Source organism: Struthio camelus, chromosome 4 (genome assembly GCF_040807025.1).
Source record: "Struthio camelus isolate bStrCam1 chromosome 4, bStrCam1.hap1, whole genome shotgun sequence".
Classification (NCBI taxonomy): Eukaryota; Metazoa; Chordata; class Aves; order Struthioniformes; family Struthionidae; genus Struthio; species Struthio camelus.
This window is the reverse complement of record NC_090945.1, coordinates 70,307,787-70,329,377: the sequence shown is the minus strand read 5'-3', so window position 1 is coordinate 70,329,377 and position 21,591 is coordinate 70,307,787. Positions and strand designations below refer to the sequence as shown.

The following is a 21,591-nucleotide window of genomic DNA, read 5'->3' as shown; positions in this document are numbered from 1 at the left end:
CTAACAGATTTGTCACCTTTTTGGCAAATATACAGAAATAGCTGCAAAGCCTGCAGTTATGAACTGATGTAGCCACTGTTCAGTGAGCACTGAACATTACTGTTTTAGTATATAATCAGGCTCCATATACCTACTAATTACACTGGTTCAACCTATATTTGTCACAAATTGGTCCCATCCTTCCCATGAAACTGTTTAGTACATTTATACACATACGCAGGCCAACGTGATTTCATGCCTCACTGCCAGAAAAAGTCTCAGCGAACTCATTTGGCACAATATTTTCTGCATCCATTTTTTCCTCAATACACATTTCCATGCATTGTCATCACTAATACAGTTAACTATGCTTGCACTTAGTGCCACCACTGAAAAGTACTTTCAGAACAATCTTGAACACTAAGTAGCTTCTTGATTAGTATCACATACAATTTGGTAATGCTGTATTCATCAGTGATGTCTATGGAATCTTAAAAATTGAGGAGAAAAGTCAGTATTGTCCAAAGCTATGATAACCATACAAAGATCCAGGCACAGACAAGAAACAGAGAGCATACGTTCTGATGTTACTTTCAAAATCATGCTTGAAAGAAGGGAACGAAGAGGTAAAAACTGGACAGTCCTGAACTACTGCAGAAATTCAGAAATCACTGAACAGATATGAGCAGTTGTGCATGAAGGATGACAGAATAAGAAGGGGAGTTTTCACATGAAAGTTATTGTTTTCGTCTTCTGAGCGGAAAAGGAGAACAAGGAATAAAGAAAATAATGACAGCCTTTTTATTTTATATTGAACTGTTCCTATTATGAAAGATAAAACTATAAAAATCTATCGTCCTATGACAAGCAGCTGGTCTTTTCCTTCAAAGCTATCCCAGAGACACAGTGAGGATACAGAAGTGAAATAATACTGTGAACTAAGTTTTACTGTGACTTAGCTCTTGAAAGATGATATCTAAAGAGCCTCGTGTCCAAGACGCATTTCTTCTAATATCTTACTGGATTCTAGAAATGAGTTAAGTGAGTTGTTTCACAATTGGGCTGTTTATTCAGCTAAGTATCTTTCCAATCATGACTTCCACACATCGCAAGCCAATAAATAAGTGGATTCAGTGTACTTGCATTGTCCTTCAGAAGCTCTTTATTAAGATAAAAGATTTCTCTTTTCACCTAATTATTTTGTCCCATTATTATTTTTAACATTTTTGATCTAAGTCATACTAAGATGCTCTTCTCAAAACAACAAAAAAAAAATCTACAAGTGATTTCATTATGCTAAGCCTCAAATTATCACATTTAGCTGTACTAGACTACCAAGGAATTAACTTTAATTAAACTTCTTCAAACAAAGTCTGTTTATAGGAAAGAAAAGCAAGACTCATCCACTCTTTACATTATCTGCTATATAAATGTCTTGTCTTGCTTTATTACCACCGCTAAATAAACTGAGCTGTTTAAACATAAGATAGCCCAACCATTCCTCCATGAAGCAGCCTACAAATAAACTTTCTGTCACTGTTTAATACTAATTAGTAAATTAAGACAATACAGAAAAACATAAGGAAGGATTTCAGTGCTCTACAGCACACACTTAATAAGATGTTCAAATTACTTGGCCTTTGGGTACCTTTAGAGTTACGCATGCTAATTGTCAAAAAATGTCCACTGGAACAAATCCTTACGTCTCCAAATAATATAATTATACAACTGCAAGCTTAAGGAATATACAAACTCATTACTACTTTTCACACAAGAAAGCAAGGTGCAAGTCTTCTGGTTATACTTCCCCATTACACCATCACAGGCTCCTGCTTCAGCCTGGCCAGTTAACAAACGGAAAGGACAGTGCGCAGTCCAACGCTTTGTCGTGCTGTGTCTGAGGCAGCCAACTCCACAGACTTGCACAGCAAACTTGTACAGTACGCTGACTGGCATCAGTCAGGAATTCAGAAAACAGCTGCCTATTCTAGCAAAAGTGGTTTTTCTGAACACTATAAGCTTGAGGTTTAATATTCATTCTTTATTAAACTTCCCAGTTTATGGTCTCTCCACCTTGAAATGCATTTTGAAAAATGTATGAATCTTAAGTTTTTTCTCCATTTATAAAATCATGCGATCTGTAACGAGTCCTTACTAAAAATAAGTATATTAAGTGAAAAGAAAGCAACTTCCCATATAAAAAATTAGAGAAAGTTATTTTGTCATTCTACAGACAACCTCAGTATACCCCTACAATTAAAATACCAAATAGTCTTGCTACCCACAGATTTGTTCTATATATTTATGAACAAACAACATTTTAATTTTTAGCATGATCACGTGACATTTGTAATAAAATTCACTCCAAATCTCACAAAGGTGCCAGGTTAATATATTATTTCAATATACACATAGAACAGCTACCCAGTGAAGAAAAAGTTTCAAAACACAAAAGTGTTTGTTATGAGCAGCCTCCATGGACAAGTCAAAGCTTAAGGAAGTAGTTACTTGACTGTCATTGTCAAGGTATGCCTGTCTGACACGCTCAAGTTCCTACATGGCATTTCATACGCTACTGAAAGAGTTCTATCTCCATCTACTGGCTGGAAAAAGTTAGGTTTCAACATTCATAAGGGATATGATCATACAAATGGTGCTCTGAAGACAGTTACAAATACATAATGTTTGCGTTTCAACTGAAGAGAATGTTTGGTTTCACAATATTTTCCCTCTATCGTTATTAAAGCAGCACAAAAGGCCAAGGCTTTCAGTGTACGGCATCTGCCCGGCCAAAGCCTGTTTTGTTCCAACAGCTGTATGATTCAGTTACTTAGCATTCAGTGAAGTATTTTAATAACATTCTACTTAAACGTAGCTTGATTAAGTTACAAGTCACAAGCAATTCCAAGGTGAGAGTTACATAATCAACTCGCTTCTGAAAAACCCAAGATCAGGTGTAAATAATTTAAATTCAATAAGCAAGACTTTGATAAAAGTGGTTAAACAATCTAGAACATAAGATACACTCCAGGATATACCTGAAGCTGTTCTTCTACAAAGCCTCATATCAGACTAAAATCTTATCACAGTTGCCTACTGTATGTTTTCCAGCAACTATCACTGCAGTGAACCAGATGTTTTCATGATATTGCCTACAGCGAAATAAGGAACCGTTTGAGTACTCAGTTACTTTAGCATCTGATGTATAAGCAGTCTGCATATATTGCTGTACACTTAATTCTGCACAGACTGTCCTTTGCTATCATATAACTGACTGACTGTTGCTTTTTCAGGCCTTCTGCCACTCAGTTCTTTGCCAGTTTGATTATATATAGTTTTCCAGCCGCAATGTAAAATGAATTGTTATCAACAGGAAATCAATATATTTTCTCGTTTAATTTTACAGTTTAAGAACATCAAGAGGATGTCTTCATTTTTAATTGGTTCCTTTAATATAGCCACACCTAAATTCAGATTACTCTAAATAATTACTCCTTCATAGTTATCACAGATAAAATTTCCAATATGAATGCCATAGAGAAGAGTTTACAGATTTGAATAAACCATAATTGCGATAATGATTTAGATTGATACTTTAATCAAAATCATGAACTTGACATTTTACAAAAAACATATATATGCATACAGGGGGTTAAGTGTTATTTCTAGAAATCTTGCTGTACTTCACCCTACTTAAAAAAAAATCTTTAAACAGGCTTGTCTAGCTAATAACACAAAGTGTTTTAGCACCAAGGTTACAAATTTGAGCAAGTATTTCAGTGCAAATTTTTTCTAATCTTATTTGATATTCAATATCAAACACTGTTTTTAGAAGTTAGACAACGACAAACGGAGGATTATACTTATCAACATACTTAAATCCAATCATGGATAAAAGAACCAGCTATTCAAACAGCTATGCTTAGATGTTTGTTTCTTCATTTAAGTGGTATTTGCATGAAAATCAAAAACTGTCCATGATTTTTTGTTTTACATATATAGTCAGTCTTGATCAGAGCCTCAATCCTTCAATGTACACCTTCGTTACTGAGCTGTGGTATCACAAGTTCCTAATCTTATATGAGGCATTATCAAGAATGAACAGATTAACACAAAAGAGGATATTATTTTTCAGTTTGTACACCAAGTAGAGATGTCAGGGAAAGCAAAACCCAAGCAAGTTTGCTTGAAAGGCATGCTTGCACATATAGTTATATTCCAAGAATTTTTAAAATGAACAAAATGATCTATTTCCTCCAATTATGTTCAAATTTGGAATTAAGTTTGACTTCAGGAAAAAAAGCTATTGTGATCAAATCTAATCCTTAGGCTGAGACTTACATTACTTTAAAAACAACAACAAAAAAAAACCCACCACAGTATGCAGAACTTCACCATCACAAAATTTTTGGAAATACAGACTTAGTGCTGATAAAAGTGTCCCAAATGAAGACTAAGAAACGGAGAACCAAATTTGCCAATATTAAACGGCAATTCATTTTTTAAACAATAAGGAACCTCGACATGCACACAACACAGCACAAGACCATGCTAAGAATGAAACAAAAAACTAACCTTGCTGTTAGGCCCCCATGAGAGCTGTCTCAAAACAAATAAAAAAAATGAGGTTTCAAATAAGTGACAACTCGAATCAGCTTTCATTAAGCATTTATTTTTATAAATGAAGAATCAGCTATAACTGCAGTCCGCAATGAACATAGGATAGTTTAAAGTGCTGTATTTATTGTGCAGAGAATCAATTTAGAGTCTTACATTAAGATACCTGGCAAAGAATTTTTAGAAAGCTCCCCAAAATTTTCCAGTTTAAGCGCTATAAAAAAATGCTTAAAAATGAAGCATACATAAAACATAGCTATGAACCTCACTGAAATATTACTTAGAATAAATGTAAGAAAGTCTAACAAGGCACTATAAACCATTTACAGCAGGGGCTATGATCTTTCCAAGATTTCCTGTTTTTAACTGGGCTGAACAGGTACACATGCACTCTATGTAAACAATATTTTAAATCTGTTTGTTTTAAAAGATCACAAGCTATTTCCACAGTGAAGCTAAGCCATATAAGAAAGTATGCCAATCTCACGTTGTCTTGTAAAGGGCTACAAACATCCTGGGCATCGAATATCAAGTGCCGGTTTCTCTTTTAAAGTATGTTGGTTAATCTACTATGCTACTCATTTGTAATCAGTCTGCTTACTGATTACAAGTAGATGTGAATTTGGCTGATAGCCTGGGGATGGAAGGGGACAGGAAAAAAAAAACTAAAAAAAAAAAAAATCAGGATTTACTCACCAAGGAGGAATCCCTGTGACACCACATTCCATCCTATAAAGGAAGTGAAAGTGCTCTTCCCTTCGGTCTGATTTACAAGAAAAAAAGAAAGAAAAGGTTGTAATGTTGCTACACTATGCACTAGCATGGAGAGGAAAGAGGAACACCTGATCCGAGATTACTACAGAAAATGCTGAATGCACTACTGAATGCACCTGCCTTTTTCCGTTTGGTGGAATGGTGAATTCATTTTGGTGAATAAGTGCATTATTTTTTCCGCCAAACTTTACCAGACAATAGGAAATGTACATCTTCAACAGTAAAAATAGCCCCCAACAAAGAATAAGGCTTGGGACTAAGTGTGCAACATAGGTTCCAACTTTTTTAATGTGATTATTTATATATAATGTCCATAATAAGAATACCAGTATTTTTTTCTTAAGGGGTCTTCTTTCTAAAGTTTCCTTCTTCAAGTAATGCTGCTTTATATGTTTCCTATTGGAAAAGGTAAATCTGTAGCTTCACAGGAGGGCAATGGGAAATCTAACAGATGCATATAATACAACTAAAATTTACTAAATTATTGCCACCGGGACGTGGATCCACTTATTTCAGGGAGAAGAAAGAGTAATGACAACATAAAACACATGTATTTTTTTATATATATATATATATACATAAAAAATTCCGCACAGACTAAAGGCAAGGGTCTTGTGAATCATTCTAAGAATGTTTCTTCACATATAATATGTTTCTTCACATATTCAGATTCATAATTCAAGATTCATAATCTACTTGTGTGTTTTCTGGAGGAAGTCAGAATTGTTTAAAAAAATCTCACTTTCCGAAGCGTAAGTCTTTAGTCATTTTATGGATAAGCTGAAAAGTGTCTACAAATTTAATTAAATGGGAATGCCTTTCAGTCTTCACTAACAATTTTTAGCCTTCACATCATGGTGTTCGCTTTTTTTTTTTTTTAAATATAGAAGCTTTTCTACATTCTTATAAGAGCTTTTATTGGTGTAGGGGGAAAAAAAAGAGCAAGATTTTGACTATATTAAAGTTCTTCAAAAAAAAGCAGACAATCTCCCCAGAATCTCTCACTCTGACTTACTAAAGCTATCCTAAATGTATAAATGAGCCACTAGGTGGCTAAGGGGTAAGTTTTAGGAACCTCTCAGCAATGACTAAATCTGAAGAGAATTCCAGCAAGTCCACATCTCTCTACCTTAGATTTGTTTTTCCAAAGTACATGCTTTGAGTTGTCAAAGAATATCTTAACTTAATGAGGATTGATATGATAAGATTTGCAGAGGACAATCAAATTTAGGAGAGTTCTTTCCATTACTTGGGGGAACAGATAGCAGAGCTGTTTGAATTGTTGTTGTTATTTTGGAATATTATTTTCCTGATATCATTCAATTTTCTGGATTTTTTTAAAGTTAAATTAAAGAGAGCACCCTGCTATTTATAGAGCATAGCAGTAATGATGTTTCACCTGCCGAAAGCACCACAGTAGGATGATTCAGCCACTAAGTCCTGCCAGTCTGATCATGACAAATTTGACCAGCAGGGTACAGTTTGCTTCACAATAGACTCTAGGCATCCTCACATTGAGGCTCAGTTGTTTTAAGCCTCTGTAAAATAGCTACGTTAAGCAGTAGAGCTCCAGTAAGCAAATAGAACTCTATTTACTCAAAAAGATGAGATCAAGTGATGAGGAATTTTAGCAGTCAAATCACTGAAGCACTTATACTGCCTATCCAGAAAAAGGAGACATATCAAGATATATTATTCCTTGTCCTCTGTCAGAGAGCTCTCTGAAACGGAATATTAAAACACAGGTAGGAGAGGCTATCCATTGCCCACCTGCCTTTAAATGCCGCCCACAATACCATAAACAGGGATTAGCCCAGTTTACACAGAATGTGCTTTTACTCTTTAAAGAAATCAAGGGTAATATTAACCTTCTTCTAGGATGAAGAGAGCAGGAAAGTGATGTGAGGAAAAGAAAAATGAAGAACAAAGCGGAAAGGAGATAGCACCCTGCTCAGTCACTTCACTGAGATGTTGAGAAAAAAGGCAGGATGAAGGGAGGAGCACTTTTATTTACTACACAGAATGGAATATGATGTGGCAGGTTTGAAGAACAACCAGTCATCTCTCTCACTCACTTGACATTTGTGAGGCAGGGCAAGTTCAGAGATAATCAGCCACCTGCATTTGTCAGTACCTTTTATAATTATAGATGTTTTACCTGTTGAATTGTATTTAGTTAAAAATACACAAAAAATTATTTTCTGAAAATAAAAAAGCTCAAATCTTTTTTTTGCCCCCTCCCCCCACCCCCCCAAAAAAATCAAATAAACATAACTAGGAAAAAAAGGAAAAAGCAAAGTACAGACTCTAAACGTTTGGAAAAATGAATCATTACACCTGAAAGAGTTTCTTTACATACAATAAACATGAATTGCAAACACTTTATATCATCAGCTCTAAAACATTAATAAACTAGACAGAGACCCAAGTAGTAAGTTAAAAGGTTCTAGGGAAAGAGACTTCACGAACATTTCAGGAAACTGCGACACAAGAGGAATTTATTTCAAGAGCTGTCACCAAACCAAAACTTTCTTCACTCAAGAAGGTCTTAGTTTCTCTGACTCTTACCTGTAACATTTAAAGTTAGCACAGTAAAGTTGAATAAATTAAAGAGAAGTCTATCCTGCCTTACAATCTCAGCAACACCATCAAGTAAGCCAACTAGGTTGTAACTCTGTGAGTGGATATGTATATGCGCATATATATTTATATATAAACATACAGATATATTTTATACACACACACACACATAACATATAATCTTTTCAGTGTTGCTCTCTTCAGTTAATTCAACAGTGCCCCCAACCAGTAATCATGATTAAAAAAAATCTGAGACCCCAATATGAGCAAGAACAGAAAACTTTTCAAAAGCAAAGCTGAGTCTGTAAATCTGGTAAGCGAGGAAGAACACAGTTTGTATGTAAACTATAAAACGTTACAAAACAAATCCCAAATGATATTTTAAAATCCAGTTTACCTGAATTTTAAAATTTTAGCAATATCATTCATACACACATTTGCAAGCAGGCACATAATTTGGCTGGTCGAGTCAGAACTGAATAGCCATCATATTGTTCCATACTATAGGACACAGTAAGGAAATACCTCTTCACATGCTGAAAACCTTGTAAATTCAGCTGAAAATTAACAGCATAATAAATGTCATAGACTGCCATCTAGTGTCTATTTTAAGCAGCACCCAAGTACAAACACATTTGAATTTAAGACAATACTTTAAAAATAGCCTTTGTCACACAACTGGATTATCTTTTCCTCTAATCAGAAGATACGTTCTAAAATATGCATTTAAAAAATTTCACATATAAGAGAGATCATATTCATAATGCTAATGCAAGCAACTCAATAAAAAGACTCCACACATCAGCAACCACATATTAACTTAAAGTCTGTGGAAGTCCAGAATGAAAGCCTCAAAGTCCTTATTTATTCAAGGAAAAATTACATCAATATAAGGATTGCAGTTCTTTCAGGTTACACAAAAATGTGCATAATCAGGTTTCAGGTGAAGTGCTGGCTTCTATCAAGGAAATTAATTCTACTGTTCGATTCCTGTGCCACAAAGCCAAGACAAGAACACTACAGGTTAACAAGTTTCTCAGTTTTTTCAGCTGAGCTAATAAGCAACGGGTTATGACCTCTAAAAATCTGTTAAAATTATCTTACTTAGTAATTCCATCCTACTATTTTCCAAGCTTCTTTGAAGGGGAAAAAAACAAAAACAACAAAAATAAAAAATACACATTTTTATAGGGCTATGCTTCAGGCAAAGGTTATTGTGGGAGGAAGAAAAACCCTTTTTGGTAAAGGGAAAAAAACTCTTCTGTTTCGACATTGTACGTCAAAGTCTCCTTTGAAAGGGCTGTAAGAAGGCATCAACAAAAGCCTAAGAAAACCTAAAATACTGTTGAAATAAAGGTTAGTTATAAGTATAAAACTACAGGACAAGGTTACATTGTGTCCTTAACTAACCTCAATGTGCCTAAGGGCCACTGTTATCAAACTGCTGCATGTGAAGGAAACAACGATTAGAGTTGGTGACCAGTGGCAAAGCATAAGGTACCACCCCACCACCTTTGCTTTGGCTGGTTTAGACCAAAACTTCCGTTCTACAGTGGTAGAAGTCATTAGTTCAAACAGCACTTAACAGCCATAAAATTAAGCATACAGATAACAAGCAGAGAAACATTATTTAAGGATATAAACACTTTCCTCTTAAATCAACTTACCGTAAGCCATAGCAAGGTAGAGTGAGGAACCGGAACATGGCCAGAAAAACTCTCAGAGGAAGCAGGGTGAACACATACAGAAAAGCATCCAGGCACAAAAAGATTCCAAAAAACATCAGCTAGATTACAAAAATAAAACAGAAGTACATTAGTAGTTTATAAAGAGCTTTTCATACAACAACACATTTACATAAGACTTCAATTAATCAGATAAGCACAATACTCTCACTTATCTAATCAGCTAAACTGTAAAGAGACACAGTGCACTTGGAAGACTACTCAGCAAGAATTCTGCTCCACAAGGTCCAAACAGAAGAGGCATGTGCAGACTTCTATGGCTCAAAGTCTATTCAGTAGTTGAACTGATGACCGCAGCTCAATCACCAACTGTAACTTTCCTCTAAGGTTATAAAAGTTAGTGTTTTTAACCTAAAACGTGTAGAGCTGTTTGCATATGTGCATAGCCATCTTAGGCATACATCCCTTCTAATACACTTTTTTTTCAAAGATTTTGCTTTTAGTTTTCTACTGCACACCTAATTGCAGCTGTGGTGGTTTCCCTTCAGTGACTACCCACCTTTCTTTCACACAGAGAGGAATCTAAAATATTGAGGTAAACTTACGCAGAGAATATTGCTTATAAAAATTAAGGATAAAGTATTTAAATTAAGAGTGAGCTCCCAAAACAGTTAAAGCCATTTCATTACCAGCCACAAACCAAACAACTCTATGATAATTAATCTAGACCTAAGTTCTGTAATCAGAAGTCACACCTAACTATCCTCAGAAAACATTGCTTCTTTTTCTACTCTTTGGGAAAAAAAAAAAAAAAAAAAAAATCAAAAATTTACCTGAATGGGACTCTGGGCATAAGCTTTTGTGTTTCTGTCAGAACAGAAGCTAAGGGGTTTTTTTGTTTTGTTTTTTAAACGCAAAGAAAACTGCATAAGCAGGCATGCTTGGCTGGCTACACAGTTAAGACTAGCAACTTCTAAGGTGGCCTAGATACCCATGAGAGATTTGCATTTTCACGTTGTAAGAAATACTGATGGTAGACACTGGGCTGGGGGGGGGGGGGGGGGGGGGCAGAGCGACACATACTACCACATACCAGTAACCCAAAACACAAGTAAATTAAATTACTTTTGTTTCTATAAATATCTGCCACAATATATTTGACTTCTAAAACATCTTCTTCCCCCACTTGCCCATTTGCCAGCTGAACATTCGGTGGGCTAATAAATCACTAACACCTGCTTTTCACTCTTCTCCCTCACACATCCTTGTAATTTTAAAAGGAATCCTACAGAATTACTCCAATATATCTGCAAACCACACGAGATGATGGGCTTTCAGGTACAAGAAAACAGTCAGAGCTGTTGCTTTCCTTTATAACACTACATCTACCAAACAGGCATCTACTCCGATAACAGAACTGCATTACGTTGTCCCCCCTGATCTTCACTCCTTCAGCACTGGCAGTATTCTTTGATGGCATTTTTAAAACCCAGAAAATGACTCTGCATTTTCTTTTTGATTTAGATGCAGACTTATTCTTTGCCCGAGTATAATGACTATTTTTTCCACATTCTACAAGCTTACGTTAGTATCTGCAGTTATCACTTGTCCTCATTTTCCCAATTTTCAGCATATAGCACTTGGCTTGCACTCTAATACCTGCCTGTTGGAATATTAGCAATGTTGAATTCTTCACTCGCTTCTATAAACTACATTGAGTAGCTAATAGCAACTTCTACAGAGCCTTTAGATTTTATATCATCACAACCGTATTTTAGTAAAAGCACACGAAGACTAATTTTTCAAGATCAATTGCCCAAAGTTCCCCATGACAGCAGGATAAGAAACAGCTTTTCATTTAGTGTAAATAGCCTGACACAACAAAGAGCTTCTACTGTAAGCACAGAAGAAGCTGCAGCAGAGGTACTGCGTAATATTGCAAAACGTCTAGCTTCTCTACATAAAAAGGGATTAAGAATGCAAAAACACAAATAGAAATAGTATCCTTTTTACTATCAGCCCCTGAGACATGCTTACAAGGAAGGAGTTCATAATCACTGGTTGTTCAGCACCAAATCAAAAGTTATCCACGTGCTTTATTCTAAAGCCCTCATGCCTCTTTGGGAAGATGTTAAAAGTGCAATTGTAAAAAGTAGTAAATTGGGAAGATGAGGGAAAAAATTCATACCTAAAACTTTGCTATAAATGAAGAACTTTAACTCATGACATTTCTTTAAATATGTATTAACAGTAAGAAACTCAACTTTCCTATCTCAGTAAGAATTAGTAGTTCCATCTTTGTGTCCTCTAAATAACCTTTTTTCACTTGTTTAAACATACCTTTAAAAAACAATTACAAAAGAGCAAGAGAAGATAAACACTACAGACTTTCTCTTTTAGAATTCCCAGCTTAAAACACTTCCACTCAAGCTAATCAGCATAGAGAAAATCTAGGAAAAGTCTTATGTCTATTCACCGTGTTTGGAAAGGAAGATGCACTAACATGGTTAAATTTCCAATTTCAGATATTTTGCACAGCACTGTACTGCTATATACACAGAGCCACAGTCCAGAAAGAACACTTACTCCGTTACTCACCGTTACCAGTGAAGCATGGACTTATAATAAGCAGGCACCACTGGTTAATTTGATTAGAGACAAACCGACAGCTTAACATGGCTGATTTGTTCGGCGTTAAGTTTATTCTTTGGTTTTTAAATCTCTAAGGCATCTCTGGTTAAGACTTCCACAAGTTGCAGTGCAAGTCAGAAAAGTTATAATCAATTTAAGGCTACCAACAAAAACAAAGCAACAAAAAGAGCATTTACTGAACCGCTCCCTTTGGAAAATACACCAAATACATGATCAACTTGCAAAACATCACTGTGCCAATGCCAAATGTAATGATCAAGACTGGAGCACCAGATTTTAATTGCAACTTTAAGTATAGCTCAATGCATTTGTAACAAATCTATATTTAATCTATTGCCAGTGTATCCCAGATAATGATTTGGTTGAAAAACAGACTATTTCAAATTAATAGAGAACTAGCAATGAGTCACATGCATACATATCATAAAGACAGTTGCTTTCAACGCATCTCTTAGCATCTAGCACCTGCAGTTTGTTTGGTGTGTGTGGGGGGGGTGTTTTTAACTTAACCAGTCACTAAAATAAGATCAAAAATAAGTATCTCAGGAAACTGGAGGTTTTACAGCAAACCCTACGTATTTTTAGCTGTCCGAATATATTCTGGGATGTATGTTCTCAAATGATGAGAAACCCAGGAAAAAAACCATCCATCTAAAGGAAGAACGATTCAGATCATTTCACTTGTTCCCTTTAAGCCCAGAATTGTCACTTCTATTTCTACCTTTCAATTCAATCTATCACTTGAATTGTTTTTTCCATCTGTAGTTCTCTGCCACTATTTTATTATGGCCTCCCCCTCAATATTTGGGAGAAGCTTTAGAGTAAGATCCAAGATAATCGCTCATGACGTTTTTACTGTAATACAGGAAGTTGCACATAAAATGGACTAATAGACAACATTTTTAAAATAACATTTGCCATTTCTGATCCTCTTTCAGAAAACCAAGAACTTGTGTGTACGTACATATTAAGTCCTGGTGCGTATGTATTTTTAAGCATTGAAATAGTGGCAAGTGCTTTGCCACTCCTCTTTCAAACTCAAGTCTTGCCACTGCTTCATTCAGAATAAATGGCCTTGTTGCTTAAGTTACCCTAAGAAGTTACTACAGACAGTAATCCAAAGTAGTACTTCTCTGCATATGCAGTTTTTTCTATAGCTACACAGCTTAGGGGGCAGAGGAGGGAACGATAATGTTTGTTCCCACACAAGCTTTGGTTATTACATCAGCCTGTTTCTTCCATTCTGTCTGCTGTTATTATTCTCTCCAACAGCAAATATTTTTGCCTATTCTCTAAACCGCACTCTTAAAAAAAAAAAAAAAAAAAAAAAAAGATGGTAGTGGAAACACTTGCGTGAAGTTTCTAGAATGAATACCATTTATTCTCGAGTAATTACTACACCCTGCAAGAAATAGACACTTTAGAATCCCTAAAGCAAATAGACTTCCACCATCTCTAAGGATATGTATATGCAATAAGCGCGTGTTAAGGCATGTCTTCTGATATTAGGCTCCGATCACTTTTATTCAGTGTATTCTCACTCCAATTATAATTTACATTCTTACTCTGTAATTATACTACTAGGTAGTAAACAATACAACTCATTAAGAAAGTTCTCCCCTTCCTTTCCTAGGATCTTATATGCCTCATTTCAATCAGGCAGCCTTTCGAATCACACAGTCAAGTGATCCCTCCAATAGGTGGACATACGCAAGGAAAGGCAATTGTACCCTCCTCCCTCCTCCACTGCATTTTCATCTTTACTTGTAAAGAACTGAAATCTTCAGTTTTAAGATCAGAAAAGACTTTAAAATAATGTTTTTTTAATGTAAAATTACATTTTACATTTAGATGCTTTCCTCTGATCATTCCTTACAGGCTCAAACAGTTATAAACAATATAGGAAGTGGTGTCTTTGAATTTATTTATCATCCTCTGGACCTGAAAGTTAGTAATGTTTGTCTCTGCCAATACCATCAACAAGCGTCCATCAGCTGCCAGCAGCAACAAGCAAACATAGGCAAAACAACCAAGAACAAAAAAAAACGTTTAAGTCACTAACACTGAAGAACAATCACTGTAGGTGATGTTTGTAGTAGAAGTGTTTGAAAAGTAAATATTCATTTAACTTCATATACTAGATTTAACCTGCAATCAAAACGTAAGTCTTACAGAATACTTCACCTTTTCCAGTTCTCTTGGTATTCGCATGCATGTGTACACTCTCTCCCTCCGCTCTGTGTATTTTGCTTCATTGTGTTCAAGGAAGTAGCCTCTCGTTAGCTCAGCACTGATGAACCTCAGCAATGAAAGATCTATATTTGGGAACATAAGTAGAAGATATTTCAGGCATTAATTCCAGAGAGAAAGACGACTGCCATGCTTTTGCTACTTGCTACGTGTTTCGGTTACACCACATCCACCCCACAGGTTTTCACTGGTAACAACTAGAATGGCAAATAACTTGATAAGGAACCACCTATATGAGAATCCTGTCCTCTCCCATTCCCCCAGCCTTCCCAACAAGGAAAATAAGCTAATTTTGTCAGCCAATCATTTTCATCAGACAATTTATTACTCCAAGACATTAGCCAAAAAAGCTATACTGAATAGCGATGTGCTAAGTGGCTCTGGCCCTTACATTGGCAGTATTTCTAAATTTACTGAGCTCTTATTTTTGACTTTTTTAAACCTATTTTCTCTCAGGAACGTCAGCAACTTGTTCTTTATTAAAAAAGCTTTCTGCAAGATTATAATGTTCACGGATACGCAACTTCGAGTCACTCAGTGCATAAACTGTAAAAGCATTCTGATTGATGAAAACACGGCCTTTCAGGTCTTGAAAGGCCGTATCAAGCACGTATGGATGGATGTTTTCCTCAGAAAGTGTTGCAGAAACTTAAAATACCTTCAGTTTGCGTAGCTTACAGAAATACTTGACACTTTCAAAGCACTCCCTTTCCAGTTAGGAGTACTCCTTACGAAATCCACACACATATTTAGACAGTGATTAGCACTCTGTATTCTTGCTAGAGGCTCTTAAAACAATGCCCAAGCTAGTAAGTTATTCAACATAACTGACTTTGTTGCTCAAGGAATTTGTTATATAAATAACTTTTCAGAAGCTTTGCTTGCACCACTGCCACTCACAGATTATACTCGGGTCTTTTGTGAGTTTCAACATCTCAAGTAGATCCACTTAAGAAAACTGAAGTAGCTTATTGTGGCTCAGTAAGTCCACTAGCATAGTTACTTCGTGTTTACGCTCACTGAAGTCAACTCAAGCTTTCAACTGGGCATTACAATTCCTTTCTTGCCCATACAGGTATCTCTAGTAAGGGTGCTCTCAAACAAGCTAAGCCACTTCGGAACTACAGGCCCAGATGCTGATTTTACTTAGGATCATCAGTCTCCTTTACAGTGAGGGTATGTTAAACCACCCAAGGGATGACAGTTTTCCAAATCAATTTCTCAGGGTTTCTCTAGAAAAATGGGAAGACTTAAAAAGAGTTCTTCCATAAAAGTCCATAGAAAAGAATTATAACATCATTTAGTTCAGAATAATGAAAGATTCCCTAGCATTTGTGAGACACACCTGAGAACTACCACTGAGAACAGTCACATAACCCAACATAGCTACTCAGCCACAGCAAAAAATGTAACATAGTAACAAGATACAAACCTTTTTTTCTAACAAGAGGCAGATCTCTAACAACTGGGAGGGGGAGGTGGAAGGAGGAGGAAAAAAGAAAGAAATCACACAACACCTGAACACATCACTTCAGGCATCCAAAGTCATACACCTATCTCATCTACTTTTCAAAAGCAACCATCTCCCATCTCTCCCTGTCACATTAGGAAACAGGGTTACTTTTATTTTAATGGCTGCAGGTGAATAATCTGAAGGCTGACTTAAGTTTTTAAATCAACCCATATGGCTGTTGGGGGCGGGGGGGGGCCAGGGGTGCAAACAGTGCAGAATAGTCTTTTTAAAGGAAATAAGGAAAAAAAGCATAAGCTACGAAAATTCAGTACAAGGAGGTTGTGCTTAAGGTTCAACACTTAGCAACATGGTCCGACATCACCACCACCTCCTGGCCATAACATTTTAGGAGTGACAATACAATACTAATGTTTAACATTTCTAGTTATTACTAGCATTTTAAAAAAGAAAGTGTTAGTGTTTACACAGCATCCAAAAGATGAAAATCATTTGCCAAGAGAGATAGGTGGTAAACTACAGTGCATTTATCATGGGACAAGACCATGCCTCCCAGCAGTTACTACGTGGAAGCAGATAAATTGTAAATTCAGATTTTAGCCAAAGCTTTAGTAACCTTCAGGGTGGATTACAACTGTTGTTAAGACATGGATGCAAGCGTAGACGGTGTGTCTGAGCAGTGCACCCAAAACTGCCAACTTCAAAAGACATATAAAAGAAGCAGGAGAGACAAGGTGTGCTTATAACCTAGACTGCCTATGGTGGAGAGCGCACAGAACTGTCTCGGTGTGATTAGAACTTTCGGGGATTACAGAAGGGCATTCAGAAATCTGCAGTTGCATTTTTACATTCCAAGAGCGTCTAGTATTGCGGTTTATCTGTTCTTCTGCCAATATTGACCATACTTCTAAATTCACTAATCAGTGGTTAGTTATGCATCGTTGGTAAGTTCCACCGTGATTTGGTTTGAAACTATGTGAATTGGGTAGTTTTCCCCAAGATAATTTGCTTGGGTAGCAGTTTCTACATTTTATTATCACTGATCCACTTCCATTAGGTTAAGGCTACTGTGAGTCTTAAAGGTACTTAAAGAAACAGAAGTAGACACGTAGTTTAGCGAGTAGTAAAAAAGTAACCAATATTGACATTTAAAGTTTCAATCAAAGTTCATTCCAGTGAAATAAACATAGAAGTTCACAGCACTAAACTATTTTTCAGACCTCTTGTAAATTTATTTTTGGAAGTCTTCCTTTATAACATTCTCACCTGGAACTTGTTTTTCCTATATCCTTTCTTGTAAAAAGAAAAAAAAAAAAGAAAGAAACAAAAAAACCAAAACAAAAAGAAAAACACACTACCATGAGATAAACTTAGGTGTGGAACAATAAATTAGCTACTCTAACTCCTCGGAGGCATTTTCTTACACCACTGGTAGACAACCTTCTCTAAGTTAAAGAGAAGGCATCTCAAACAACTCATGTTTCCTGCAGAATAAATATATGTATAGGGCCAACCATCAAGGAGTAACTAATGAACTATTTGTTCCCACTCCACCTTACCTCAAACAAATTCATTCATATGCCTACTGCTGAGGAAAAAACAAAATGATCTTTAAGTTTCCTTCACCTGGCTTTCAGCTTTTTTTTCCACCTGGCCTCCACCTTTTCTTTCACACCCTGGACTTACGAGCTTAAATTGATCAGCTCTCATGACTGAGGTTGATTAATACATGAGCCTCAGACTGCAATTGTAAATAATTTTTTCCAGTCACAGGGGAAGTATTGGAGTACACAGTCCCTCAGTCACCTTCTGCTGAAGCACTTATTCCCGCTCAGCATCAGCCCTAGAGCTATGCCAGCAAAGCTGTTTATGAAGCAAATCGAGTACTCATCCTGTAGAAAGGAAAAAAACTGTACACAAAGGAACAGGATGGGAGACCAAGGGAGGACAAAGACATAAATCGTCTGAAAAGTGCTGCTTTATTCAGCTATCAAAGCTATTTTTAGTAAGAAAACACTGTAATAGCTACTTAAATTTCCCCTCCCTTGCAGTCAGAAAGTTTTAGACCTTGGCCTAAGATTAAACTGTTCAGATAGCACATTCAAATTATTCTCACCCATCTCCCCACCTCAGCACAAAAAAAAGCACAGGCTTCTTCAAATACAAGAGGCCACAGTCATTGCTTCAATCATCTCTTGATAATGATTTACCTAAGTCATATTTCAGCATATAGATAACCATTAACCAGAAATGGAGAGCAACACTTGCCTAAGGTAACATCCACTGTGCCTCAAGTTTGTATCGTTACCTTATCATTATGTTAATCCTAAATGCTACAGTTTCAGGTGCTCACTTCACTTCTACCAATCCCAAACATACACTTCTTCCATAAACAACTAGATAAGTTAATACAACAATAGCATAGTATTAAACACACGTACAACAGTTATTTTCTCCTCTGGACAACTTGCCTAAACAATACTGAAGTCTTGCTTACACCATCCTGGGGAAAAAAAAAAGCGAACCACCTCACCACCACCACTTTTACGTAGTATAAGACATATTGCTACAGTTAAAGATGAGGAATTTTTAGTTGCTATTTAAGAAGTGTATTGTTTTTGTGTTTTCTTCTTTTGAAGAATCAGAGAGAGCCAATGATTTTAAACTATTCTTTAAATTTAAAAATAAGTTGCTGGAAGTTAGTTAGGAGCATTTTCCACTTATCAATTTTTGTTTAAGGTTATCTGTTCAGCTACCTTTCAGGCACCTCAGCTCGCATCTTGACCATTTTTCCCCCCTGCAAAGCAATTCATAACGCTGTAATCAAGCTAATTCATTACAATCATGGGAATTACAGCAGTTTCATCAATACCACAGAAATGCAGTCAGTGACGCTCCAAGCCCTGTGATACAATACATTTATCAGAACCTGAGACTGACACTGCACCTGTCAAGCTTAAAGGGAAAGCTTTCAGTTGTGGCAGACAATTTAAGCTAAATTATATATTTTTTTTGTGTAGCCCGATACAGCCTGTGGTGTTAGATCCAAGCCCATGCTGAAGCAGAAAGAACGTCTAGAAACTCGAACAGCTCTTTGGGTACTTTTCACATTTTCGGCAAACCGTTCTACTAAGAATATGCTGCTAATAAAGTTATTTACAACTTAGTCAAAAACCGCTTTCGTGTGGTGGGGTTGATTTATTTTTGTGAAAAAGGTAGGGCTAGTTTTTAAAAGTTACATTGTAGATACTAGGAACAATCAGTTCAAGCATAAGTCTTTACTGAAAACTGAAGACTGACGGAAACGGCCACTATGTTTTCTCTTCTTGTTTCCCCCGCCACAAAATCCTTAGTTAGTAAACAACACTAAGATAAAAAGACTTCCATTAACCTGCACATCCTTTGGAGACTTTAACAGCACTATTGTTTTCTGCAGTAAAGGCGAGAACCGTTGTATTTATAATTATGTGTACTTAACAAAAGATATTAACCCACAAGTGTTTCTCGTACTTCAGCAAGAACGAAAGTGAAAAGGGACTGCGTAGGACCGCAACAGTGGAGTTAAGGAAACACACCACCTATTTAGGTCTGAACTGCTATGCTTTCACACTGGAAAACACTGCACTGTTTGCTCTGTGGAGGCATTCTTTGCCAAACCCCACGGCTATAAACCCGATTTTCACTCTCAGGGTACAGCAGCTCAGTGGCGGGCAGCCTCGTTACTTACAAACACCCTGACAGCTACCGTCTGACACGCCGCCTGACAGCACGCACACACTCCACTGCTGTCATTCCCCTTCATTAACGTGCTCGTACGAGAAGTGAGAGCGCAACTACTCAAGCTCGGGAGCGTTACCTCACCGGGAGGGGTGAATTCACTTACTAAATTTAAGCAGGCGGGGAAGAGAAGCGAGGCAGGCCCGCGGGCAGCCCCGAGGCCCCGCGCACTTCCCCGAGGCCCCGGCTGAAGCGAGCCGGGGCGGGCGGCCCCCCGCCCTCCGCCGCCCCGGCCCCGGCCCCGGCCCCGGCGCGACGGCTGCCCCCGCGGAGGGCGCGGGCCGCCCCCCGCCCTCCCGCCGCCTCCCCTCACCCGAGAGGCTCCGCTTCTTCTTCCTGCCCCGGTCGCTCTCGTAGAAACCCAACGTCTCGGTTCGCTGCTGCGGCGACGGCTGCCCCGCGCCGGCCGGAGGTGGCCGGGACTCGCTGCTCGCCCAGAGAGTCTTCGGCTCCCCCTTGCTGCTGCCGCCGCCGCCGCCTTCCTGCTGCTGCTCCGCGGCACCGCCGCGCCGCCCGTCCCCGCTGCTGCCCGGCGCGGCGGCGTCGGCAACACCGGCCATGTTCGCCGCCAGCCGCGCGGCCCGCTCCGCGCCCGTCGCCCCCGAGCCGCGCGCCGCGCCGCGCCCCTGGCGCTGAGTCATCACCGCGCGACAGTGACGCGCCCCGGCCGCCGCTCAAGTGCCGGCCCGTCGCCATCTTGTCTCGGCGCAGGCGCCATTAAGCCCTGGCCCCCCGCCCTGGGCTCTCCAACTTGCTAGGCGCCGGTGGGCGCGGAGGGGCACATAAAGATACTTGCGTTACAGACCTGATCTAGCGGGTCCTCTGCTGTTTTCGTAAAGTTCTGCGTAATTGTCACAGTTCACTGGGGCAAAGGTTCAGTTGCCAGTAACATGATTAACGTACACAGTGCCATGCAAATAAAAACATGGTTTGAAAAGGAGTGAGAGGTGAATTATTAACTATAACGTCATCAGGATTTCACTAAAGTGTAATACGTGTTGGACCCAAGCGTGAGGCTGGCCACATCATTAATTACTTGCAGCATGCTAAGAGCAGTAGTAGGACTAATCGGAGATCATATTAATGAAAAAAGTTGTTGCAGCCTCAAAGTGCTTATGCGTTTTTAGAAGAGGAAAGAGATGAACGTGAAAATCAGGGAGCTCAAGGTAGCAGTGAAGCAGTTGCTTAAAGAGGGAATTCACATGGGCGTTAAAACAAAATACCCAGCCTGAATTTCTAGTACAAGAGCTACTTCTCATTCACTTCCCATAGTCTTATCACACGCTCAGAGGCCAGTTTCATTCAGCTTAATATTTAGTCACTCATCATGAGAAAACAAGAGTGCTTTAGTCTTCTTCTGTAAGGCTACAGTGCATATAGTGTTCCTCTATAACTCAGCCTCTAAGTTAGTTGAAAAGAGCTGTATCTCAAGGAACTTTTCAGACCTTGGATAGTTTTAAGGTTTCCATTTCCACTGCCATTAATGGTTCTAAATGCCTAAAATCAGGTAGGATTAATTCTTGGCCTTTTCAGGCCTTGAAGTGCTTTTTACAGACACTTACAGTGTGTAATAATATCACACAGGGAGCTAACAGTGATAGCTACTACAGTAGCCATTGCCAGCATTGGCTTTCTGCTCCCTTCTTCTCTCCACAGGTGTATAAAACAGGTGAAAATAGGATGCAGGACAAAGAGCCCCGAGAAAGAGCTGAAGAATCCCTCTCAATAGAAATGCTGTTGCAGTCCATGCAAAGCTACATGTCACCCTGAGAAGTATTCTGCTTCCTCCTGTATATAATAGCTGTA

The 21,591-nt window shown here is 38.0% G+C and overlaps 1 protein-coding gene across 4 annotated transcripts in view; it reads right to left on the bottom strand.

Annotated features, from left to right (window-relative positions):
• TAPT1 (transmembrane anterior posterior transformation 1) overlaps nucleotides 1-20,710 on the bottom strand; it is a 52,597-nt gene extending 31,887 nt beyond the window's left edge. The window contains exons 1-4 of one of the 4 annotated variants that reach the window (XM_009673292.2): nucleotides 20,591-20,710; nucleotides 14,472-14,602; nucleotides 9,618-9,736; nucleotides 4,555-4,578 (exon numbers count right to left, since the gene is read on the bottom strand). In XM_009673292.2, the coding sequence (XP_009671587.1) occupies nucleotides 4,555-4,578; nucleotides 9,618-9,736; nucleotides 14,472-14,498 (170 nt within the window). In that variant the 5' untranslated portion in view covers nucleotides 14,499-14,602; nucleotides 20,591-20,710. Of the gene's footprint in view, nucleotides 1-4,554; nucleotides 4,579-5,292; nucleotides 5,360-9,617; nucleotides 9,737-14,471; nucleotides 14,603-20,098; nucleotides 20,442-20,590 lie in introns of those variants that run through there. The other 3 variants (XM_068943325.1, XM_068943326.1, XM_009673294.2) reach the window with 3 other exon arrangements.
• Between the last annotated feature and the right edge of the window lie 881 nt (nucleotides 20,711-21,591).